The sequence below is a fragment of the Asterias amurensis genome, chromosome 10 (assembly GCF_032118995.1).
Source record: "Asterias amurensis chromosome 10, ASM3211899v1".
In the NCBI taxonomy this organism is placed as follows: domain Eukaryota; kingdom Metazoa; phylum Echinodermata; class Asteroidea; order Forcipulatida; family Asteriidae; genus Asterias; species Asterias amurensis.
In genome coordinates, this window is record NC_092657.1 from 5,669,407 (window position 1) to 5,683,489 (window position 14,083).

General features: G+C 39.2%; 2 protein-coding genes across 2 annotated transcripts in view; one reads left to right on the top strand and one right to left on the bottom strand.

Annotated features, from left to right (window-relative positions):
* Positions 1-1,189: 1,189 nt before the first annotated feature.
* LOC139942990 (uncharacterized) lies at positions 1,190-11,579 on the top strand. The gene is made up of 6 exons (XM_071939803.1): positions 1,190-1,315; positions 3,492-3,888; positions 5,266-5,496; positions 7,111-7,251; positions 7,648-7,821; positions 8,678-11,579. Exons 2-6 carry the CDS (start codon positions 3,546-3,548, stop codon positions 9,223-9,225), a joined length of 1,437 nt encoding a protein of 478 aa, XP_071795904.1. The 5' UTR covers positions 1,190-1,315; positions 3,492-3,545; the 3' UTR covers positions 9,226-11,579.
* Positions 11,580-11,723: 144 nt separating this feature from the next.
* The window catches only part of LOC139942994 (uncharacterized), an 87,510-nt gene continuing 85,150 nt past the window's right edge, over positions 11,724-14,083 (bottom strand). The window contains exon 38 of the mRNA XM_071939809.1: positions 11,724-13,856. Within this exon, the coding sequence (XP_071795910.1) occupies positions 13,768-13,856 (89 nt within the window). The 3' untranslated portion in view covers positions 11,724-13,767. The remainder of the gene's footprint in view (positions 13,857-14,083) is intronic.

Below are 14,083 nucleotides of genomic sequence, written 5' to 3' on the forward strand. Positions count from 1 at the left end.
GGCGGATAAACAGTGAAATAAGGATGTCTTTTGGTATGTGTTTACATTCGTTTTGGTAATCCGCCGGGATAGTATGATCCGCCAGGGTGAATTAGAAATCCACCAGGGCGGAATGGTAATCCGTCCGGCCGAAATAGTATTTCGCCCATGCGGAATGGTAGTCCGCCCTTGTGCGGAATAGTAATCTAGCCGGCGGGCGGAATGGTGGGGCCCGATTTGTTTGAGCGGGAACAAAATGACCACGTGTGTTATTTTTTCAGGTGACTAGTTAACCCGCCAAAATAGAGAACTCCTGCGTTTAACGCTTTTATATTATGGTTACTTTAAAGACACTGGACACTATTGGTAATATTGTCAAAGACCAGTCTTCTCACTTAGTGTATCTCAACATATGCATAAAATAACAAACCTGTGAAAATTTGAGCTCAATATTGGTCGTCGAAGTAGCCGATATAGTAGAAAAAACACACCCAATTGTCACATTCATGGTGTGTGCAATCAGATGCTTGATTTCGAGACCTCAAAACCTAATTCTGAGGTCTCGAAAACAAACTCGTGGAAAATTACTTTTTTTCTTGAAAACTACGCTATTACAGAACGGGGCCATTTCCAACAATTTTTTTTGTTTTACTACCAATGTCTCCCCATTACTCGTTACCACAAGTACGGTTTTATGCCAGTACTTATTTTTTAGTATACCAATAATTATAGTGTCCAATGCCTTTTCAGAACGAATTGAATTCAGCATTGCAAAACGAGACAGCTGGAGCATACTATTAATAATAAGTAACTCCATGACAAAGTTATACACACTATTGTTTATTATTATTTTCTAAAAGTGTCGAGAAATATGCCTACTTAACTGCTATAGTGCATGCTTACACACATCGAGTAAAATAATTTATGAAACTTAATTAATATTCTTTATTTCCGATGCAAAATTTAACATCTACTTAAAACATAGATCTACATTAGATCGATAACGTAACCCTCCTCCCGACTAACGGGTACGCCGTCGGCAGGGTTAAAATTGTTGGCTATTATTTTGATTCGCTCGTCCCCCCAGCGCCTTGCTTTAAAGACTGGCCGCTGGATTGGCAGGGGCCGAGCGAATTATTGATGGAAGTGCCGACGAACCGCAAGCGGGCGCTATTTTTTGTTTTCTTTGTAAGCGTTTGTCTACTGATGACAGGTGTATTGTATTGTACAGACACAGCACAGACTGCGTCGTTGTCACCTGCACAGTAGCTGTACATTTTTGTAAGTTAAGTGTGCTTGGATTTTCCCGGAGTAAAGGCAAGCAATGTTATGAGAGGTATGTATCATTAATGTTTGGTGGCCAACGGGAACAAATTTAAAATAATGAAATTGTCTTGGCACTGTTACTGTACTGTACTCAGTACTCCCGATTTATTATTATCAATTAATAATATTACACTCACAGTCACATTCACATTTTAATTGTCTCAGCTCTCCTAGACCTAGTCCTATAGTATGAAACGAAACGGGCCATGGTCCTCCTGAGCCCTGTGTTTGTACAATCATGTATGGTTGTACATCTATGATCTACCCGGTACTGTAATATTCAATCATATTCAAGTACGAACATCATGAACCACCCCCCCCCCCCCCCACGGAGAAAAATGAACTGAGTGTCACTGTCAGAGTGGCTGTATACATTTATTTTAGGCCCTGGAAAAGTTTCCGTATGGCGCCACCACTTTTTCATTCGAAATAAAATAATATAGTATCTAATTTACCTGATTGATATATCCCTTTTTGTAAAAATGAGTGAAAAAGTGGTGGCGCCATACGGAAAGTTATCCTAGGCCCTTTTCAAAACCAAGGCTTCGGTCTTGAATATGTTTTGGCGACCCCAACCGAAGCTTAATTGCTTAACCGAACCAATAAGGCGGTTACCGATTGATATGAACAGCATCTTCACCGCACCTCAAAATCTAATTGCGATAACGTAAGCCTCCTCCACTGTCGGCAGGAGGGTTACGTTATCGCAACTACTCATAACCGCACACGCAAAAACTCTCAACCGATGACCAATGTTTCTTGGTTGGGGTTGCGGTTAAAACGCACCTCCGTCCTCTCGTCTGAAGCCCTGTGTGCGTGCGCAAAGCACGCGCAATTGTCAAAATGACATTGTCAAAACAACTGGGCCAAGCTAGTCTGAGCCGAAACCAAAGCCAAAGCCGTGGTTTCGAAAAGGGGCCTCTCATATAGTTGCGATAATGTAACCCTCCTCCCGACGGCTGCCAGGGTCGAGAGGAGGGTTACGTTATCGCAACTACCTCGCATACAGTCTCAGTATCACCACTCAGTGTAGTGTACTGATACTGAGTGAGTTGGATCTAAGAGTCTGCTAACTGCTGGTCTAAAATAAGGGAATCAATGTGTGGGGAAGAGGTTTTTAACTAGTAGTTCTTGATAATTTTACTGAGACGAAGTTGAGGTAAATTATCAAGAACCAGGCCTCGGCGGGTTTCAACCACTAGTTTAAAACCGATTAAACACACTTTAATTCCCATTCATAAAAACTTTTCCGGTCAAAAAACATCAACACTTTTTGGTCAAAAAGTAAACAAAATGTAAAAATTTTAATTTTCAATGATTTCTTTCAACACAACACCCCTCACGCTATGAAATGGTAAGGCCCTCTGGTAAACAACTCCTTATAAGGAGATTGGTGTGCGCGCTGCATGTATCGCGTGATGTGGCCCAGGTGTTCCAGCCGTTGCTCTCGACCAATAGGAATGAAGAAACTGTCTTATAAGCACAGGTGCAAGCTCGCGTGTCGACGCCCATGTTTCAACACTTTTTACTGGTGTTATATCATCCGTTCAAACACCCCCACGTGATACCCTCTCGACTAATCAGAGTGGACAAAGTGTTTTAGGTATTTATGAATAACCAATAAATGCTACCAGCTTCCCCAGCCAGTCTCCAAGTAGAAGAAAATCAATCAGCTAGGAGTTAATTACCAAAAATTTTTCTTGAAACCCATTGCATAAGGTTTATTGCCAAAAGCAAAATATCAAGAGAGTGCGCTGACTAAACTCAACCCACACAAAGATTAAGGTCATGCTTGTGCATGTCGTGCATGACAACATACAACGTGGTCGTCGAATGCCCCCCTCTGCCTACCAACATGACCAATAACACTTTGCGGTTCTGAATCGCGATAAAGCTTATGCGGGCAACAATCTGTCTTGAAGTGTGGGGGATGAGAGGGAGGTGGGGGGGGGGGGGCACATATCTAAGGGTGGATTCATACCAGATTAGTTTAGGGGGGACCAAACTGTCCAAAATGGAGCATGCGCGTGCGAAGCTCGAAGCTTTTACGGTGTGGGGTCCATGGCCCGCTAAAAACTTAAAGGGCCCCGGAAAATTTTGCATTCAAGATGCTCTGTGGTGCAATCAAGTGCATCTTATAGCTATATTTAAGGAATTAAATTTTTGTTTCTTTGAAACACGTGTAGATAAAGCATGTTTTGCAACCGCAACAACATCAGAGAAAACAACACAAGCAATACATGTCTGCTGAGAGCTTCAAGCAACAACTTCAAAACCATCAACTACTGGACAAAAACATGACTAGGGGGTTAGCTACAAGACATCATTTCCCTCTATGGCATCAGCTAAAGAGATCCAGATTCAAAGGCATCATTCTGGCCTTCATTGCGATTGCTGTAGTGTTGTGTTTTTTTTACCTGAGACCTTGGCGCATTAAATGGTGTTCATCCACGACACTGTTCAGTAAAGTATTCGTCAAGCAAAACCAGAACTTGACTTTGGTGATCTTACCAAAGGAATTAGCCGATGAGAAAGGAGCATACTGCCTAGACGGGGGTCCACCATCGTATTATATTCGTGAAGGTAAACCAAACTGAGGCTGGACGAAATAATAGTCTGGTGCCATCTGCAATGGATGTTAGCATTTATTGCAGTGGAAACAGGGAACATTACCAAATTGGTGACAACTTGACCAAGGTTCAACCTCAAAGCTGACAGTCGGGGCCCAATTTCATGGCTCTGCTTACCGTAAGCACAGAATCGACGCTTACGGAAGCAAGAAATTCTGTGCTTACGGCAAGTGGATTTCACGGGTTAGCGGCGAATTTTGGCTTCTGCGCGTGCGAACTTCACGTTTCTAGGCATTCTACGCTTACAAGGCTAGCGCAGAAATTTGGCGCTTGCATGTAAGCGGGGAATCGCGATCGTAAGCGCAGAATTTGGCAGTAAGCAGAGCCATGAAATTGGGCCCGGGTTGGTTCAGTAGGTTGGGTTTTTAGTCCCTACCTGTATTGTTTGCATTCCTAGGGTTTCCTCCCACATAAACAAAAATTGAATTTCTTCATAATTCTATCTACACTGTAGGTATCTTCAGGCATACAGGACATATTGCTACAATGTAGTCCCTTTGAAGGGTCCATTGCTGGAATAATGTAACAGTGAAGGCAATTTACGGGCAACAAGTTCCAGGCAATCTCCATAAAGAAAAGGCATTCACATTTGAATGTTCACCTATTTCTCTTGTGGATCGTAAGACAATGTTTGAAAACTGACCCGTGTGCTACCTAAAAGTGCTAACTACAGTTGGTTGCCTCCAAGTTGCCTGCAAAAGTTGCCTACGCTGACAAAGCCCTTATGAAACTTTTTTTGGTGCAAAACAATGTTTAATTTCATTCTCAGAAACAAAATAAAAAACAGTCAGAATAAATTGCAAGCTATAAACCTCAAGATATCTGTTAACTTGGTATACAAAATACAGAAAGATCACGATAAGAAATGTGAAGTAGTACCTGAGGAAAACCCCAACATGAGAATTACATGTTCAATTACAAAAGCGAATGAAAACTAAAGCAATCAAATAGACATGACGTCATTGGATTTCAACAACTACAATGTAATGGGTCCATACTTCCAAAGAGGAATATTTCGTCAGTCAAAGCGTCAAATTCAAGGACATTTCGATTTACATCATTGAAAATCAGGAATGAACCAAAACATTGCTCTCAGAATAATGTACCGGTAATCGGATGTATTGATGGTGACAGATTTTGCCCGTCATGATAACGTAAAGGTTAGAGACTAAACAAAGGTCAAACATGAAGACTACAAAACTGTTAAGACATTTTCTCGCTCTTTGGTTTTAATTAATTTGCTTTATCTCCTCACAAAGAGGAAACTGTAATAAATTTTCATATTTTCAGGATTGCATATTCAAATACTATTATCCCTGTTTGTTTTCAGCCAAATCAAACTCTACGCGGCACTCATGGCTGGTGACACTTCAAGGTGGGGGCTGGTGTTGGAATGCTTCAGACTGTTACAATCGTAGCCTTGGCCCACTTGGCTCTTCCTACAAACTGCCAGCCCAGACTCCGTTCTATGGCATCATGTCGGCCAATTACACAGTCAATCCTGAATTCTACGACTGGAATATGGTGATGATTAACTACTGTGATGGGGCATCCTTCTCAGGTATGCTTTTCGTTTTAAAGGCAGTGGACACTATTAGTAATTGTCAAAGACTAGCCTTCACAGTTGGTGTATCTTAACATATGCATAAAATAAAATATCTGTGAAAATTTGAGTTCAATCGGTCATCGAAGTTGCGAGATAATAATGAAAGAAAAATAACCCTTGTCACACGAAGTTGTATGCGTTTAGATGGTTGATTTCGAGACCTCAAGTTCTAAATCTGAGGTCTCGAAATCAAATTTGTGGAAAATTACTTCTTTCTTGAAAACTATGTCACTTCAGAGGGAGCCGTTTCTTACAATGTTTTATACTATCAACCTCTCCCCATTACTCGTCACCAAGTGAGGTTTTATGCCAATAATTATTTTGAGTAACTACCTATAGTGTCCACTGCCTTTAAAGGAACATTTCAGAATTGGTTTTGCTAGCAAAGATGTTGCTGTCAGTGTAAGCACTTTATGTAATCCACCATAATACATAAACTGACAGACCTGTAGAAGTTTGAGATCGATCGGCCATCTGGGTCACGAGAGAATAGTGAAAAACCGATTACAAATTTTGCATTGCATCGATGCCAAAACAAAAATGAATAAAACGCTCACTGAGTGATAAACTCCAAACGCGATATAAGATTATTTATTTCTCATCAAATATGAGATTACAGACAGAAATATTTCAAGGGATGTTTTCTACTATCATCATCATTAGACCATATAAGTTTCATGTAAATCTGTGACCTTCACAATTTTTGTTTCTTACCAATTCTGTAACGTTCCTTTAAAAGACACTGGAACTGGACACCTTTGGTAATTGTCAGAGACCAGTCTCCCACTTGGCGTATCTCAACATATGCACAAAATAACAAATTGGTTGTCAAAGTTGTGAAATAATAATGAAAGGAAAAAAAAACACCTTGTCACACAAGGTTGTGTGCTTTCAGATGCTTAATTTCGTGACCTCAAAATCAAATTGAAATATTTTAGTGGAAAATAACTTTTTCTCAACAACTACGCTACTTCAGAGGGAGCCGTTTCTCACAATGTTTTTTACTATCAACAGCTCTAATTGATCATTAACAAGTAAGTTTATATGGTAACAGTGATGATCGATAGTGTCCAGTGCCTTTAAAGGCAATCATTTGTTTTTTTAAATGGCTCGCTTGTTTTAATCCCATTAAAATATGGACACAATAAAACTAACATCAAAAAATGTCATTACAAAAGTTGTGACTGCTGAATGCCCCATAGCACCCTGTGAAAACCCTTATATTAAGGTGCTACATAATTGGGTCTCAGAATTCATCACTTCAATAACCTATCTTGCTGTATAAAATGTAACATAGACTGTTCTCTGTCCTTATTCTATGCATGTAATCGCCTTGTTGGTACGTGCGCTAATAACTAGACTGAACATTATTATCATTGTTATTATTAATATAGGAAAATTCCATCATAGAATTTCAGACTGGAGGATTGAGAACACAGTCAAGACTGACTCCGACTAGCGCCCTCATGCCGCCAAAAATACGGTCAGAGGTTTCTGGACGATTAAGAGTGCACTCTAGATTTCTTTGGCTTCCAACTGTTTCTTGTTTTCTTTTTTTGTCACCTGCAGGTAATTTGGAAGCACCTGTCAGATACAACAACACTGCCGTCTACTACCGTGGGGCTCGTGTGCTGAAACTAGTCATGGCCTACCTGATTAAAACAACAGGGTTACGAGTGGCTAAAAAAGTGATATTAAGCGGTGTTTCAGGTAAGCACATAATAAGTAATAATATTAAAAAGCATTTACCAAAAATCTGCCTTAAAAGATGCTCAAGATGCTTAATACATGGTTAATTACAATTATTATAATAGTAGTACCTTGTAGTTTGTATCTTTCTCTCATTGTATTTTGTTGTTCTCTTTATGCGCTTAGAGGCTTTTTGCATTAGCCACTTTACAAAATGTCTTTATTATTATTATAAATAGTGGCTACTCAAATAGCGCTCAAATTCATCACGCTGTTAAACAATCAGATTAGAGGAATCAATGAGGTATATATAAAACAAAATATTACCACCAACAGGAAACCCTAACCATTGTTTTTCCACTTTAAACTCCAAAACCTATTTTAAAAAGTTTAGTTTACTTCTGTTCCCATGTACAGCCGGAGGCTTAGCAGTGTACCTACATGTGGACCAAATTCGTAGCATTTTCCCAGAGAAGGTAAACTTTCATGGCATCGTAGACGGAGGTTTCTTCTTAGATGAGAAGAACATCTCTAATTATCTTCACTACCGAGCCCACATGAGGCAAATCTTTGCCATGCAGTTAGTTGAAGGTAATAATGCTATAAAATGCTAACAATGCTTTTACCTCATTTGTTTTGTTTGTCTGTTTTTGTTTGGTGTTTAATAATAATACTTGTAATAGCCAGTTTTTATATATAGCGATTTTCACACCTGAAGGGCATCTCAAAGGACTTCCAACATTATTACGAAGAAGAGTAGGGGTTACATGTACACAGCAAAAACCTTTGAGGTCTCCCCAGGCTTGTGAGCTACATGTACAGTGACTAAGTTCACTTATGAGGCATGCTTGGTTTCATTTATATAATACACCAATAATTAGTAGGATTTGAAACTTTGCATGGTGGAAATAAGATATAGAAGAGTTTGCGGTAACACCATGTAATGACTATCTCTAAATGAGTTGGGGTGGTTCTGAAAAGAACCGTTGGATTAACTCGACGTTGCGATCAGTATGTTCTGATCGTCTTCTGGAGAATGCTGGACTCTGATGCTGCATGCTGCTTAAGTACTGGGCGGCGGATTAGCTTGGTGATGCACGAAGGCGGGAAATACGGGCGGGAAGTTGAACTCGATGATGCATGGTGAAACCAATAATACTTTCTCCACTGAGCTTAGCTCAGCTTTGTCCCGCCTTCAGCCACCTTCAAGCAAAGCCTCCAAGGCAGTACTTAAGCAGCATCTACATGTAGCAACAGAGTCCAATATTCTCCTGAAGATGATCAGAGCATACTGATCAAAAAGTTGAGTTGTCAACCACCGGTTCTTTTCAGAACCAACACTATTCAAAAGATGGTTCTACCACAAACCTCAGCTAATAATATTACAATAACTAAATAATAATAAAAATACGACTAAAAGACTAAATTCCTTTTCATTATTTTACAGACAGCCTAAACAGGGGTTGTCTCTTCGCCGAAGGAATTGACGAATGGAAATGCTTCTTCGCCGAGTACACGTACCCCTTTATCAAAACTCCCCTCTTCATCATCAACTCAGCCTATGATTATTGGCAGCAGTGGTTCATCTTAGACCTCCGTTGCCATCCGCTCCAATGTCCAGACAAACTCAAATACCTCAAGAGGCATCACACAATATTCCTCCAAGAGATTCAGCGCGTGTACCATCACCCGAATGATGGGATGTTCATCAGTTCTTGCTACGCGCATAGCCACGCTTTTCACGACTCGACGTGGACCTCGTATAAAGTTGGCGGGAAATCTGCCAGGGAAGCTGTCGGGGATTGGTACTTTGGTCGGACGCCCCCGGAGAGGTCCAGGTACACTGACTGTAACACGAAGTACAACTGTAACCCAACGTGTGCAAACTCATGGACTCTAGAGTTTTACAAGAACACCACGGATCGCATGAAGAACACAACGTCAGATTTTTTCTACAGCCCTCACAAAAGTGATCATCTTTATGTGAAGAAGTAATGGGAGACAGCTAGGGATGCTACAAACCCGGCCATATCTCGTTGCCCCCCCCCCCTTTCAATGTTGGTTCTGATTGCACGGTCTTCGGCGTTCCAGTCAACATTGAGCGGGGGTCGGGGGAGAGAATGATTATCGTCAGTGGGAAGTGTACAGGGAATGGTTTTCTGTTACCATAGGAAATGCCCAAGCATTTTGGCCGGGATTGTAGGTGGCGATAGACTTGAGCTGCATCTGAAGTGGCTGCTTCTTCTTTCGAGTCCATCATCTACTCTTCTAATGTTTGGACAGGATTGAGCGCATCTCACAGCCTTCTTGTTTGCTGCCATCAGGTCTTCAAGTCAGCACTGCTCCTCAAGGGCTAGGCATCATGGTGTGGCATAGTTTGGAGTGACGTGCCACAATCACACAGTGTCATTGGTATACTCTCATTGTTCATGTTTGTCGTACATCGTCCATCCCCTGTACGTAGACAAGCAAACTGAAGAAAACATTATTTGAAGATCAATACTTTTAAAACACCGTTGTCTTTCAAAATTTCATAGGTTTTTCAAAGATTTGTTTTAGTGGACACTTAAATTGAAATGAACTTGATAAAAACACTGCTTTTGAATGCTTTAAAATTGATACAAAATAACATATTTTTAAACATAACAGTAAAAAAAGTGTTATTGTTATAAACAACTCATGTATACACATTAAAGTAAGGAACTTGTTGGTGAAAGCAAAATGAAAGCAAAACCCGAAGAAAAACATTCCAATATCATTGTATTCACTACGTGTGTCACTTCTTAAAAATGCATCAACTCACTGGTTCAAGAACTCACTGGTTCAAGAACTCACTGGTTCAAGAACTCACTGGTGCAAGAACTCACTGGTTCAAGAATTCACTCATCTTCTGGTGCCAATGAATACGCCCTTTTTTACAAGTTCTGTTTGTAATTTCTATGTAACTCGTTTTTTTCATTTAATACACCAAAGTGTATAAAGCACTGCATACTCAGTACTTCCTGCGAGTTCGGTGAAAAATAAATACGTTACTCGTCTTAACTCGCGATAGGATTTTAAGTCAATACTTAAAACTATCGTACTTAGTCGTTCAACATGGTTCTCGTTATGATTACGGGTTGATGTGTGTGAAGGAACTTGTCTTTAAATTGATTAAGATTTTTTTTTGCAATTTATCCTCTAGAAGTACTTTCATGCAAATTTTCTGGTAATATTTTTTTTCCCGTTTGTAAATATTTTGTTGCACTGTTCATTTTTTGTTATCATTTTTAATGATTGCACCTGTTGTTTTTTAATGCTAATGAAACATTTCATAAAGAGAATGGATGAGAAAGCCTAGATTCCTGGATAGAATGAACGAACCGAAGGCAAGTACATTGCAGTCACGAATCTACACTTTAGAGACTATTTTCCCCAAACTTGTATTTTGTCAAATGATGTTACACAACGCTGGAAATTGACCAACGCTGGGAACAATCAAGGTGATGTACACCGGTGTACATCACTTTTCATGTTACCCGGCCCATCGAGCCATGTAACATGCATTTTTGTTGCATGGCACGTGATTGGTTCTTGACCAATCAAACTTCACAATTTGTACAGAGGTATAACAAGAACGTATGTCACGTTTCTGGTTTGCATAATTTATAAGCATACATGTACATTTCAAAGGCCACCAGGGGCATTGCGGCAATTGCCTTAATGAAAAATCAGGCTGGGTAAACTCTGCCAATCTTGGAGGAATAGAAAAGGTAGTTTGAAATAACAGCTGAGGTACAGCTTTAGATGTGGTTAAAAACGAAAGTCAGGGACCGAGTGAAACTTGAAATAAACTTTTATTTCTAAACTTGTAAATTTGTGTCTTTTTCAGATAACAATCTTTACAGGTACAATTTCAAACTGAAATATCTAAACATCTCATCTGTCGAATATGAACTATAAAATAGTCCACCTTCCTCTACGGGAGGTATACAATTAAATTGTTAGAAATTATTGTGACACCCCATGGCAAAACAAGACGTTTCTTGGAAATAGCAAAATGGTATTAAAAGTGAAGACAACTGAAATATCAGCCATGAAATCAACGTGATGTGAGGTTTCAAACATTTTATGCTGAGAAATACAAACCTTATTGGTGATTATGGGGGAAATATTTAAAAAGCCCATTTTTGAAGTGGGAGGAACTGCCTTGTTTTGGCATGAAGCGTCACAATTGGAACAAGCTATTTAAAATTTGTGTTAACTTCATTTTATAAAAACACAAAGGTCAAGTATACTTTTTTAACAGATATATTTTTGTCATGGTTTTATGGTTAACTTAATTAATACTAATTGACTTTGATTTAAAATTCAAAAAATAAAAATAAATCCCTAATCATTCAGTGTAGACCATGCAACCTTTGTGTACAAAAAGAGCGACTTTGAACATTCCAGGGGACTTTCTGGCAGGCAAGGTACAACATCCATGTACACTGATCATATCAGAAATGTTTACATTCATGTGTCAAAAATTCCACATAAACTCAAAAGTTTTAACTTAAAGGCAATTCGAGGCATGCATGTGATGTCACGGTCTATACAATAATGGAACCATAAACTTTTTAATATTTACAAATCTAAGTTGTGCTTTAATTAGTTAGAAAAAAAGAAAACAATTCAGATTAAGAATAAGAATTTAAAAACCCAGAATTATAAGACACAGGTGCCTTTTAAAAAGTTAATCTTATTTTTAAAGCCATTGGACCCTTTCGGTACAGAAAAAAAAAAAAAAGTTCACAGATTTACAAATAATTTACAGGGTTTACAGAAGGTAATTGTGAAAGACTTCTCTTGAAATAATAGTCCATAAAATGCTTTACTTTTTGAGAAAACGGTAAAACAATATAAATTCTCGTTAACGAGAATTACGGATTTGTTATAAACACATGTCATGACACGGCGAAACGCGCGAAAACAGGAGTGGGTTTTCCCGTTATTTTCTCCCGACTCCGATGTCCGATTGAGCCTAAATTTCCACAGGATTGTTATTTTATATATAAGTTGTGATACACGAAGTGTGGGACTTGGACAATACTGTTTTACCGAAAGTGTATAATGGCTTTAACATCCTTTATTTTAGGACCTTATCAACTTATCCATTTTTGTGTTAATTTTGAATCTTGTGATCGGGGAAAGCGGATTTAAAACCCTTTCACATGACAGCAATTTAACAAGGGTCCCTTGCTTAATTTTAGCATGGTTGCAAAATTTCACCTATGAAAGGAAAAAAATAATTATACTGTCCATAAAGTATGGACTAAATTTCTCAAGGGAACTCGGACAGTCCAAACATTGTCGCCCTTTCACACGAAGTGCAGGCTTGCTCAAATATAGCAAGGGACTCCTGCTAAACTGTTGTGTGAAAAGGGCTGTAGATTGCATACTATCAGTACTACTACTAATGTTTAATGTGCCTTGCAGATGTTTTACTCTCGGTGTAGCTTGGGAGTAGCTTGTATTCTAAAATGATTGTTTGTTTAACATTAAACCTACAGTCTGGCGACTATAAATTAATTTTTCTAGTTACAGCCGCCCGTTGTTTGTGTACTGTTTCTAATGAAGTCATGGGAGTGGTTTAGTGTTGTAGCCACGGTGGGGGTTGCTGGGCGACCCTGGCCTGGGGTCGATTTCACAAGAGTAAGGACTTGTCCTATAGGAGATATTAAGACCTTAAACCTAGTCCTAAGTTAGGATGCGTAACTAGTCCTTACTCGAGATAATACTAGTCTTGAAAAATTTTTGCCTAGCACTCCAAGCAAAGTACATTGTGCTGTCCAGCATAGATTTCTCCCAGATATCCACAGGTTGCTTAAGGAACAATAGCAACAAAACCTTTGAAAATTCTTCATAGTGCAAAACTCAATGTCTGAAAACAGTAAAACCCAAGATGACAACCAATGCAAGGAGTAAATTGGTCTTTGACAACTACTTATGTCAAGATGCTTTAATACTTCCAAATACTTCCAAATTTCCAAATACTTTTTCCGGAGCCACGTTTTCTGCTTGGCTTTAGACGTTCAGCCTGGGTGTTCCATGGCTATAATGCGGATGAGCACTCTCAAACTTTGTATCACTTCCAAGGGTATAATCATTCATACCAAAACAGTTACTAAAGACTAGCCTTGTCCAAGGCTCTTTACGCAAGCACCAGCCCGCTGATGCATAGATACATGTACGTGTACTATACCGCACGGCACATAACGGTACTTGATACCGCAGAGTCGAAGCATGGCTTTTGAGGTATCAACGAGGTTACAAAATGAGGACCTCGTTGATACCTCAAAAGCCATGCTTCAACCCCACGGTATCAAGTACAGTTATGTGTCTTAGGCTAACTTAAGACTGGAACACATTACCACCACAGATATCATATCCACCAAGGACAATGAGACATTTAAAGTACATACCCCGGGAAGTGATACAAAAATAATACTAATGAGAGCGCCCTCATGCGGTCAAAAATACAACGCACTGAAGTATTTATTTTTGAATCCTGAATCAGGGTTGACTTTTACAGCACTGCCATGTACCAACGACCTCCCAGTCGCTGGTAGCGTTGTCCAAGCGATGAATTCCAACTCCAGAAACTAAAGTTTGAAGGGAAATAAGAAAAGTTTAGTTTTTATGAATTGCATATACAATGGAAGGTATTATACAGACAAAATAAAGCAATATTTTTTTAAGGGGTATAACTTGTATGTACATCACTGGTCGGATAGGTACATCTGCGAGTTAAACAAAACAACAATAATACTATAGGCCTATTAATTATTTAAACAAAAGCTTCATATCATATTTACATAACAAAGCACTG

Coding starts and splice junctions, on each gene's coding strand:
- LOC139942990 (XM_071939803.1), top strand. CDS start 3,546: ATGTCTGCTGAGAGCTTCAAGCAACAACTTCAAAACCATCAACTACTG. Junction 3,889..5,265: donor ATCGTATTATATTCGTGAAG/GTAAACCAAACT, acceptor GTTTGTTTTCAG/CCAAATCAAACTCTACGCGG. Junction 7,252..7,647: donor GATATTAAGCGGTGTTTCAG/GTAAGCACATAA, acceptor TCCCATGTACAG/CCGGAGGCTTAGCAGTGTAC.